This window comes from Chrysochloris asiatica, unplaced genomic scaffold (genome assembly GCF_000296735.1).
Source record: "Chrysochloris asiatica unplaced genomic scaffold, ChrAsi1.0 scaffold00256, whole genome shotgun sequence".
Taxonomy (NCBI): domain Eukaryota; kingdom Metazoa; phylum Chordata; class Mammalia; order Afrosoricida; family Chrysochloridae; genus Chrysochloris; species Chrysochloris asiatica.
The window spans coordinates 3,853,001-3,865,159 of NW_006408774.1; the positions used below are offsets into that span (position 1 = coordinate 3,853,001).

The 12,159-nt window shown below is 42.2% G+C and overlaps 1 protein-coding gene across 3 annotated transcripts in view; it reads right to left on the minus strand.

Annotated features, from left to right (window-relative positions):
* The window catches only part of FBXL5 (F-box and leucine-rich repeat protein 5), a 65,061-nt gene that overhangs the window by 35,820 nt on the left and 17,082 nt on the right, over window positions 1–12,159 (minus strand). For all 3 annotated transcript variants that reach the window (XM_006873812.1, XM_006873811.1, XM_006873810.1), the window contains exons 3-4: window positions 9,705–9,800; window positions 7,279–7,465 (exon numbers count right to left, since the gene is read on the minus strand). In XM_006873812.1, the coding sequence (XP_006873874.1) occupies window positions 7,279–7,465; window positions 9,705–9,800 (283 nt within the window). The remainder of the gene's footprint in view (window positions 1–7,278; window positions 7,466–9,704; window positions 9,801–12,159) is intronic.

Genomic DNA, 12,159 nt, shown 5'->3' on the forward strand with positions numbered 1-12,159 from the left:
TTACGAATCGGGCTGCGAACCACAAGGTCAGCAGTTCGAAACTACCAGCAGTTCCTGTCGGAGAAAGATGAGGCTATCTGCTCCTGTAAAGATTTACAGCTTCGGAAACCCTGTTCAGGGTCGCTATGGGTCAGAACCGACTCGACGGCACTTAACAACAACAACAACAATGATCAAATTGGAAGCACGGTATCTTTTTAACAATAAACACTGGACTGCAAACAACCCACAAGGTCCAAGGTTTGAGCCCACCAGCCACTACTGCATGGGAGAAAGATGAGGCTTTCTGCTCACCAAAACATTTAAGTCTCAGAAAACTTATACAGGGTCACTATGAGTTGGAACCAACTCCACAGCACTTAACAACTCCTTTTTAAATGGCAAATATTCTTAACAAAATACAGCCACAATTTGCTTTGAAGGAACAAGAAAACTAAATGTAGTAAGAGTGATGCTTTTGAGTTGCATGTTATAATTACAATTAAAGCAGACACAACAAGTCTTAGCTTGGTGTCGCGAGCACAAGCTGCAATTCAGAGGAAGGCATATGAGCTTTATGGGTTTAATTATAGCTTCATTTATAAAGCCATTTTTGTTTCAACATGCATGTCACCTGAATACTTTGTTGAAGAAAATAAAAAGAATTGAACCAAGTTTTTTAAAATTCTAGGGTATGTTATTAACAAAAATGCCATTGTTTTCCTCCCTCCAAGAAGAGAAATTTTTACTGCTTTTTTTTTTTTAACCAACTGCTTTTTAAATGGTCTTTTAAAAGGCAGTAAAGCTGTCAAAGATAAATGAGAATAAAAACAAGGAAGGGGTCTATCAGGAAAAAAATGGCAGGCATGCTTTGCTTTGCTCCTTCATTTTACCAGGGTAACTGTACCTCACCAAGCATCTCAAACTCACTTCCCCTGGGCATTACTGGATATAAACTGAGCAAGAATCACACATGCGTAAGGACAGAGTTCAAACTGTAAGCATGTTTCATATGTATCACAACAAAACTGTAAAAATTATAAGCATAATTAATCAATATTGAAAACCAAAGAAAAGAAAATAAGCTGCTATGGTAATGTCCTGGTGGCACTGTGGATTAAGCATTGAACCGTTAACTATAAGGTTGGTGGTTCAATCCCAATAGCCGTACCTTATGAGAAGGATGACTCTGTCTGCTCCTATAAAGATTTATCTCAGAAAGCCTATACAGGGTCGCTACGCACTGGATTCAACCCAATGGCAGCGGGCTTGTTTTTTGGTGGGACTTATGTTCAGTGGAATGCAAAATGCTAGATGACACTGCAAAAGTGTTATATATGAGGGGGGTACAGAAACTTCATGGAAAAATGGGATTGAATGATAATGGAACATTTCCACAGACTTTCTGAAGCCCCCTCACATATGGCAGTTTTCAATTACTCTGATTGGCCAAGTACGGAAATAGTAATACTAATACTAGTTGTAGTTAAGTACTATTGAGTCGGTTTTAACCCATAGCGGTTTCTGAGGAGCGGCTGGTGGGTGTGAACCATCGATTACATGGTTCAAACTGACCTTGCAATCCAGCACATTATCCTAAAGCACTACATAAGGACTCCCATACTTGTAGTGGTGGTGGTATGCCATGGAGTTGGTTCCAACTCATAGCGACGCTGCACAGGGTTTCTGAGGTTATAAGTCTTACGGGAGCAGAAAGCCTCATCTTTCTTCCATGGAACAGTGTATAAATGCATTCATTCAAGAAACATATTGCATGTGGCCTGGATATGTTCTTGTTATGTGCTGTCGAGTCGATTCCAACGCATAGCACCGCTACAGCACAGAACAGAACTGGCCCATACAGGTTCCCGAGGCTGTAATCTTTCTGGGAACACGCTGTCAGACCTTTTCTCCCAGGAAGAGGCTGGTGGGTTCCATCTGCCAATCTACTGGTTAGAAGTCAAGTGCCACTATATCACCAAGACTTCTGGGCCCACATATGAGAAATGTCAAATGATCACAAACAGAAAACAACAACAACAAACTCATTACCAGTTGATCCCAACTCAAAGCAACCCTACAGGTCAGAATCAAAGTGCCCCAGTGGGTTCCCAAGGCATACATCAGACTGACACACCCTTCCCTGATGGCGAGGCTGCCGGGTTTAAACACTCACCTTTAGGGTTAGCAGACAAGAGCTTTAGCTGCTGCACACCAGGGCTCCTTTAAATTCTCATGCTGTTGTTGTTAAGGGCCAGTTCTAACTCATGGTGACCCTGTGTAGCATTTCTCAGGAGCATCTGGTGGACCTGAACCACCATTAGCAGTCCTACAATGCCACCCCAGAACTCTGTAAATGATCACTACTGCTGCTGTTCAGAGCTATTGAATCAATTCCGATTCAGAGACTATATAAGGTTTCAGAAGAGCTGGTGAATTTCAACCACCAACCTTGCGGTTAGCAAGCCAGTGCTTATCCAACAGCATCACACCAGGACTCCTTAAATTACCAATGTCTACACAAAATATGACCATAACTATATACTACCTGAATTTCGAGATCATCTGAAGAACAGATTTGATGCATTAGACACTAAAGAAGGAAGACCAGAATTGTGGGAAAACGTCAAGATCATCATACAAGAAGACAGCAAATGGTCATTATGAGCACAAGAAAGAAGGAAATGACCTAAATGGATGTCAGAAGAGACTCTGAAACTTGCTCTCCAATATAGAGATACTAAAGCAAAAGGAAGACATGAGGAGGTAAAAGAGCTGAATATAAAACTTCAAAAGGCAGCTCAAGAAAACTAAATCAAATATTATAAAGAAATGTACAAAGACCTGGAGCTTAAAAACCAAAAGGGAATAATACGCTCAGCATTCCTCAAGCTGAGAAAACGGAATAAAAAAATCCAAGCCTCAATTTGCAATACTGAAAGATTCTATTGGCAAAATATTGAATGATGCAGAAAAACTCCAAAGGAAGATGTAAGGAACATAGAGTCACTATACCAAAAATAAATGGTTCGTTCAAACATTTCAAGAGGTAGCCTATGATCAAAGGCCAATGATGCTGAAGGAAGAAGGCCAAGGTGCACTGAAGGCATTGGCAAAGAACAAGGCTCTGGGAATTGAAGGAATACAAATTGAAATCTTTCAACAAAGTGACACAGCACAGGAGGCACTCACTCATCTCTGCCAAGAAATTTGGAAGAAAACTACCTGGCCGACTGATTGGAAGAGAGGTGACCCATTGGAATATGGAAATCATCAGACAATATCATTAATGTCCCATGTGAGTAAAAAAAATTTTTTTTTGAAGTTGTCAATATCCTTTTAATTGGATCCACAATCAATGCACACGGAAGAAGTGCTCAAGAAATCAAATAACATTGCATTAGGGAAAATATGCTGAAAAAAAAAAAAAATTTTTTTTTTTTTTTTTAAATTGTCAAGAATTTCATTTTACTTGGATCCACAATCAGTGCCCATGGAAGCAGCACTCAGGAAATTAAACAATGTATTGCACTGGGCACATCTGTTGTAAATAACCTCTTAGAAGTGTTAAAAAGATTCACAATAAAACATTTTTTAAAAAGTGTTAAAAAGCAAAGATGTCACCTTGAGGAGTAAAGAGTACCTGACCTAAGCCACCATATTTCAATGGAAAACTTCCCTAACATCACCAAAGTTTTCTCTGTGCTTGTCTCTTCCTGTTCTGGAATTCTGATCGCCCACAACTGTTCCTCTTCATGGTGTCTCATATAACTCTATGGCTTTCTTCGGATTTTTTCAGTTATTTTTTCCTTATTATTTTTCTAGTATACTAGTATTGAGAAATTTCTCTTCACGCTCACTAATTAGGGCTTCCATTGCTTCACATCTACTCCTTTGCCCTTTCAATGCATTGTCCATTTCTGAGATCTTCTGGATTTCTAATTGCAGGTTTTGTATTGTTTGTTCTTATAGCATTTTCTTGAATTCTTCTAAAGCTTTTATTGTGTCCTTGCTTTCCTTGATCTTTCTATTGATCCTCTGAAGGTATCTGGTTATCATTCTTTGAATTCTTTTTCAGTTAGTTCTATTGCCTTTTCTTTCTCAGAAACATCTTCTGGCTCTACATCTTGGTCATTTGTTTAAACCATTCTCTCCTGTTTCTTTGTGTAAGCTAAAATTCTCTGTTGTCTCTGGGGCCTTATGAGGTTGTCCGGGTTTGTAAAAACAAGCAGTGCAGTTGTTGGATCCAAAGGGAGAAGTCTCTGGGGGGCTTCTGCAATTCAAGGAGCTCACAAGGTGGTTTCGGAAAGGTAGTGACAAGAGACTTCTTTTTTTGTCTTCATTTCAAACACCTTTTTTTGTTTAAATGCTTTTTGTGAATTATGTGATAGTTCACATGGGAGGACATCAGCTTCACATTGATCCCATCACACATTGTTTCCTTGCCATGGTTACAATCCCCTCCATGCATCATCGACCAACCAAAGGGTACACCCCGCAAGCCTGCCCACCTGTCATCCGCACACCGCCCCTGTCCCTCTCCAGGTCCAAAGTCTCCAGCCGCTCCGTCTCCCCATGTCATCGTCTCTGCCTCCATCCCTGGCATCACTGCTTCTCTGGGTAGGGTTCCGTTCTCTGCTCTTCTCCTTCGATGGTCCCAGGGACCTCTGTTCCTAGACTGTAAGGTTAATCACTCCTCTTCCTTTGCCCCAAAACGTCCACCCTTACATTTCCAGCCCTTACTATCAGTCCTGATGACAATTATTTGCTACTGTATCACAAGGGACCTATCTGCATCTCCTTTTATCAGCCCTGACTAGGCAGAATAGATACCTCTCAGTGGAGATTCCACCTTGCTCCATGCCCTCTGAATCTAGGTTCCCTCTTGAAAGCTTGTAAGCCAGTCACTTCTTGCCTCTGTAGCACCCTCATTCTGGGTAGCCAATGTCCAAGTTGCTCATCCCTGTCCTCTCTGTGTGTGGTGGAGGTGGGAATGATCCTCGCTGTGAAGATTTGTTCACTCTCTTTGAGCTACTGCTTCCATAGGTGTAGGTCAAGTTCATCAAACTGTGTCAGATTCTTCTTGTTTTTCCCTCTTCTTTCGTCTTCTGTTTGAAATCTGATCATCCAGCCATTGTGGCCAGGTCAAGTGGGTATTATCTGCAAGTGTGGGTGTATTTATGCATGTGCCCTCTCTTCTTATCAGCTGGATGCTTCACTCTTCACTCTAGTCCTCTGTGGCCATGTCACTGTCTTTGGGTCCAAGAGTCCCCTGGACTTGGCACACTGCTGGCCAACGAGGTCTCCAGCCGGGTTTATCAGAGTCTATTGAGTGTTGCAGGGCTTAGTTCGTGGCTTCATTGCTGTTTTTCCCTCACTTCCCCTTGTCGGTGACAAAAGTGGTCACCAATCAGAGCATGCATTCCCATTAAGCCTTAGTCTTAGAAGGGGGTTTGCCTTGAGGGGGACCCAACCACTTGCCTTGATGTCTCCTGGGTGATCCACTTGTTTGTTCTTGTAGTAATCAGTTGGCCTGCCTATATAGTTTTGTATTTTTCCTGTCGGTCTTTCTTTCAGGACATAACTTCTGTTCTTCTGGCTACTCCAGGCTGGTCTGCTTGTCCTTTCAAGTGGACCTTTCCTCTCAGAAGATTCTGGATGCTGTTCAGGATTCCATCTATGGTCTTGTGTAATGCAGGGGCTCCACAGGAAGCCTCCTTCACTGGGCACGTTGTATCTCCCTTTTAGGTATTCCAATCAGTTATAAGCAGAAGACAGACTTACAAGCTTTCTATGGTGGTACTTCTGGCTCTTTCTTTCTCTCCTCCTCCAGTGTCTATACTATAGCAGTATGCCAAGGAAACCAAGATTCAGCAGACAGCCAAGCAAGTAAAATTCTACTAAAGAGAATGTTTATGTCTATAGCCAAACACTGACAGAAAACTTGCAGAGGTTCAAGTCAGATTCAGAAGATGACATGGAACAAGGGATATCACTGTTGATGTCACATGGATCTTGGCTGAAAGCAGAGACGATCAGAAAGGTGTTTATCTACACTTTATTGACTATAAGAAGGCTTTAGATTCTGTGGATCATGACAAACTTTGGATAGCATCGTAGAGAATAAGTTTTCTGGAACATTTAATTGTGGCTCAGACTAGGAGGCGGTTGTTTGAACAGAACAAGGGAACATTGAATGGTTTAAAATTAGGGCAGTTTTGCACCAGGGTTGCATTCTTTCACCATACTTATTTGACCCGCATGCTGAACAAATAATCCGAGAAGCTGGATTCTATGAAGAAATACGTGGCATCAGGACTGGAGGAAAGCTCATTAACAACCTGCAATATGCAGATGACACAACCTTGCTTGGTGAAAGCAATGAGGACTTAAAAAGCTTACTGAGGAAAAGCAAAAACCACAGTCTTGGGTATGGGTTGCACCTTAATGTCAAGAAAACACAAATCCTCACCACTAGACCAATAACCAACATCCATATAAATGGAGAAAAGCTTCATCTTGCTGGAATCAACCATCAACATTCATGGAAGCAGTAGTCAAAAACTCAAACAACATATTGCATTAGACAAATCTGCTGCACAAGACCTCTTTAGAGTACTGAAGAGCAAAAACATCAGTTTGAGGACTAAGGTGCACACCTGACCCAAGCCTTGGTATTTTCAATAGCCTCATATACATGGGAAGTTGGACAGTGAATTAGAAAGACGGTTGAAAAAATGATTCGTTTGAGCTATGGTGATGGAAGAGAATACTGAAAGCACCATAGACTTCCAAAAGAACAAATGAGTCTATGTTGGAAGAAGTGCAGCCAGAGTGCTCCTGGGAAGCCAGGATGGCCAGACTTCGTCTCTCATACTTTGGACATATTGTCAGGAGGGACCAGTCCCTGGAGAAGGATATCATGTTTGATAAGGTGGAGGGTCAGAGAAAAAGAGGAAGACTCCCAATGAGATAGAGGACTGGCATAGTGGCTGCATCAACAGGCTCAAATGTAGCAACAATTGTGAAGTTGGCACAGGGCAGGGCAGTGTTTCATTCTGTTGTGCATAGGGTTGCTATGAACCAGTATCAACTCAATGGTACCTAATAACACCACAAAATTCTAAAATACCAACTACTGTCCTCAATTAAACTCACACATGAAAATAAATGGCTTTGGCTGGCCACGGTACTGGCTTACCTTAAATTATTCCTCCACACAAAATCAACATGAGGCCAAGCACCTGGGACATAACCCTCAGCAACAAACTGCTCATTATCTATACACGTGGCTCTCACCTTTATCTGACTTCTCATCCACAGAATATTTAAAAAACTTCTGTCGTTCTTCAGCTTGATTCCAGAGACTAAGGCCTCGGAGGAGCTCAGCTGTGTCCTTGTGAGAGCAGTGCTGAGCTATCACTTTCTTTTTGATATCCTTGAGCTCCTCGTAAGTAAAGTATTCCATTAACATGGGCTGGAAAACCTAAACAACACACAGACACTTCATTAGCCATGTTTATGTCCTTCAAATTATCAATTGCTCAAGGTGACGAATTCTGACTCAAGAAATTAGTCTTCCACACAACAATTCGTGTATCAAAAAACGGTAGTCACCAAATAGATCCTTGTTTCCATGGCTACCCAAGCTGTTAAGTCAAGCCCCACATAGTGCAGGCCCAGTGCAGTTTGTCCAACACTCTTAATCATTTCCTCCATGTTGAACACTGAGGTCAGTTCATGCCTTCTGGGGAGGATGGTGGCTCCATAAGATAAACAATGGACTTTGAATAGCAAAGTCCACAGTTCAAGCCCGCCAGCCGCTCAGCAAGAAAAAGATGAGACTTTCTTCTCCCACAAATATTTAAAGACTCAGAAACCCTATGCAGGGTCATTATGACTCAGAACCATCTCCACAACACACCACCACCCCCACCACCACCCAAACAAGGTCTCTGTGTCAATCAGGATGGGACCAGCTGATGCCAACCAAATAAATATTGACCCTAGTCAATACTGTTTCTGGGTTTTGGAGGAGACATTGCCTCAGACATTACTCTAGAACAGTGCTTCATATTAAGAATTTTCTAAAGAAATTAATTTTTCTACAAAATAGATGCTTAGCCCCAGCCTCCAATTTACATAATAAGAATCTTTAGAGGTGCTACAGAGCCAGTGTGTTTTCTATAGGTAATTATGATGTGCATCATGGGTTATGAAATGTGGCACCAGTAACTTGGGGTTTCAACCTGGCTCCAAGTTACAATGACTGGAGAAGCCTTTTAAAAATTACCCATGTCAATGCCTCCCACCTGATTTCATTTCGATTTGATTGGTCTGGAGACGGCTTAGAAGTAGGCTGTTTGGTTTCCATTTGTTAACTACCAGGCTGATTATGTCATCACAACTGAGAATCACTATAGTAACTGATTTATAGCTCAACAAGTACTCAGTTTCTGTCTTATTCCTTACTGTAATATTCATTTCACTGAATAAAAAAAGAAGAGATTGGGGAAAAGTTTTGCTCATTCATTCAGTGATATCTAAATGCTCGAATACCAAGCATAAGGCTGGTGTTTACACCAAAATCCCATTGCAACTCCAACTCATCATGACCCAGTAGGGCAGGTTCGAACTACCTCATAGGGTTTCCAAGGCTGTAATCTTTATGGAAGCTGAATGCCACATCTTTCTCCCTCCAAGTGGTTGGTGGGTTTGAACTGCCAAACTTTTAGTTAGTGGCCGAGTTCTTAACCACTACCCCACCACGGCTCACTGACAGCTTTAAAATCATTTCATTACTAAAATCTACTACTGCAGAAATGAACACTACACTTACCATGAAAATATTTTAAAGTTTAAAGACTCTTCCTAAAAATAGCTTTATATGAATTAAAAAACCAGTGACATGGGGTCTCCTAGGACTCCTAGTGACCCTGTACAGGGTTTCTGAGGTGGAAGCAGAAAGCATCATCCTTCTCCTACAGAGAGACTGGCGGGTTTGAACTGCTGACTTTGTGGTTAGCAGTCCAACACCTAGCCCACAACATCACCAAGGCTGCTTGAAAAGACATTATTAAGTACTGTCGAGTCAGTTCCGACTCACAGCAACCCTGTATAGGGTTTCCAAGGAACGAATGGTGAGTCTGAACTGCTGACCTTGTGGTTCAAACCAACCTTGTGGTTGAGTGATTACCCTACGGCACCTCGTCAGAACTCCTGAAAAGATGTTAGGGTGACACAAGAAGCTACTAACATTCAACACAGTGCCACCCATAAGAACATACAGATTTACTGAGCAAGCAAATCACATTCATTCAAAGAAAAACAACTCAGCGGGAAAAAAAATGAATGCTTTCTTTAAGGACTTTTCTTCAGTCCCCAAGATGAACTTATCCTCTCCAACCAGACCTACCTCCTGTGCACTGGTCTGAAGTACCTGTCAACGGTGATGGGGACAGGGCAGCATTCCATTCTGGCATACACAAGGCCACCAGGAGCCAGAGTGACCCAACTCCATCTCACACCACCTTGTACAGGGATCCCGGGGAGCAGCTGGGGGAACTAAACCGCCAACCGTACCGTCTGCAGTCTGCAGTCTGCAGTCTAATGATTACCCTACAGCACACCACACAGGGTTCATTCACATCAATAACAAAAGGCAAAATCATTCCTGAAAACAATTTTTACAAATCAAAATCACGAAGGAAAACAATTATGCTTACCTCCTCTTCCTCCTTCATATGAGGAAGAAAATCACTTGTAAAGGCCTCCAATCTCTCTTTCAGCTGTTTTGCGTAATTTAACTGCTCATATTCGTTCTAGAAATAAACAGAAAAATATTTGTACTTTAACAACAGTTTTTATTTATTTATATGGTACCTGACCTGACTTCAGGCAGTCAGTTTAAAATGCAACATGAAAATCTCTGCAGCAATGAGGCTGACCAACAGCAAAGTGGGAGTTATAATCTTCGTAATCTAAAAGATTACGATATGCAGATGATACAACCTTGCCTGCTGAAAGTGAAGAGGACTTAAAACATTTAATGATGAAGATCAAAGAGCACAGCCTTTGGTGTGGATTACATTTCAATGTCAAGAAAACAAAAATCCTCACCACTGGACCAATAAACAACCTTCTTATCAATGGGGAAAAGAATGAAGTTGTCAATGACTTCATTCTTCTTGGATCAACTGTCAACACTCATGGAAACAGCAGTCAAGAAATCAGACGACATATTATATTAGGCAAATCTGCTGCACAAGACCTTTTTAAAGTGTTGAAGAGCAAAGATGTCAGCTTGAGGACTAAGGTGCACCTGACCCAAGCCATGGTACTTTCAATAACCTCATATGCATGCGAAAGCTGGACAGTGAATAAGGAAGACTGTAGAAGAATGGATGCCTTTGAGTTATGGTGTTGGAGGAGAATACTAAAAGTGCCATGGGCTGCCCATAGAACCAATAGATCCGTTTTGGAAGAAGTGCAGCCAGAGTGCTCCTTAGAGGCCAAGATACTTCAGACATACTGTCAGGAGGGACCAGTCGTTGAAGAAAGATATCATGTTTGATAAGGTGGAGGGTCAGAGAAAAAGAGGAAGACCCCCAACGAGACGGACTGGCCAAGTGGTACCATCAGTGGACTTAAGCGTGGCAACAGTAGTGAGGTTGGCCCAAGATCGGGCAGTGTTTCGTTCTGCTGTGCAAAGGTCGCTATGGGTCAGTACCTACTCGATGGCACCTAACAACAACAACCTAAAAGATGCACATGAAACAGTCAACGCTGAAATCCTGTAGCAATGTGATCCCATTCCTTTTTAAGTTTTCACACGCAAAGAACAGTGTCTGTGTTCAAACCTTCTAGTGATTTCTAATGCCTATGTTAACATAATTTCTTCAATGTCTTCTTACCATATCTCAGAGAGGTCAATAGAGCATACTGGTCTCTCTCCTTACAGAAGCCCCTTAAGACCCCTTTACGGAGCCCTGTTGGCACGGTGAGTTCGGCGTTGGTCTGCTAATGCAAGTCATCATTACAAACCCACCAGGTGCTACCCTGGAGAAAGATGAAGCTATCTGCTCCCAAAAAGATTTACAGTCTCGAGGCTGACTCCATGGCAGTGGGTTTGGTTTGGGGGTTAGTGGATCCTCAGGAACCCTGGTGGCTCAATGACTAAGCGATCAGTTATGAACCGAAAGCTGGCTGTTGAAGCCACCAGAGGCTCAGTGGAGAAAGCTGTGGCATCAGGTCCCATAAAGACTTACAGGCTTGGGAACTATGGGGCGGTTCTACTCTGTCCTACTGGGCTGCTTTGAGTCAGAACTGACTCGATGGCAATGAACTCCTATGTTTATAATTGTTGTTAAGTGCCCTAAAGCTGTGTATAGTACGTATGTGCAATGAAGACTAAACTCTCTAGATCCTATTGTTAAGAGCCATCACCTCGGCTCCAACTCAAGAGACCCTGTATAGGGTTTAAGAGAAGTTGGTGGGTTTGAACTGCTGACTTTGTAGTTAGCAGTCCAGTAGGAATCTAACAGTGCCACCCAGGACTCCGTAAAATGCAGGTGAGCACTCATTTCTGGTATGACTGCACCGGGTTCAAGGTGTTGTTGCCAAAAGTCGTCGACTCAGTTCCAACTCATATAGTGACCCTGGGGCTAGAGGGTTTGAACCACTGACCATGTGGTTAGCAGTCCAGTGCTTAGCCTACAGCACCACACTATTATCATTATCCTAAACTACACTAAAAACCAAAAATCCAAAATCTACTGCTATGGAGTTTCACTATAGCAACTGCATACAAGGCTTCTGAGATTATAAATCTTTTCAGGAGTTGACAATCTCATCATTTCCCCTCAAAGTGGCTGGTAAGTTTGAACTGCCAACCTTGAGGTTAGTAGTCCAATGCCTAACCCACAGCATCACCACCATTAATTTTATATTACACAATTTAAAACGTTTACCCCTGCTCATTGCCAACAATAAATATAAATATATATACATTAAAAAAAGAGAGAGCGAGAGTAAGAGTGAGTACGTGTGTGTGTCCTAGTGTGGCGCTATGTGTTAACGCACTGGACTACAAGGTCAGTTTGAACCACAAGGTCGGTGGTTCAAGCTCACCAGCTGCTCCTTGGAAACCCTATACAGGGTCGCTATGCATTGGAATTAACT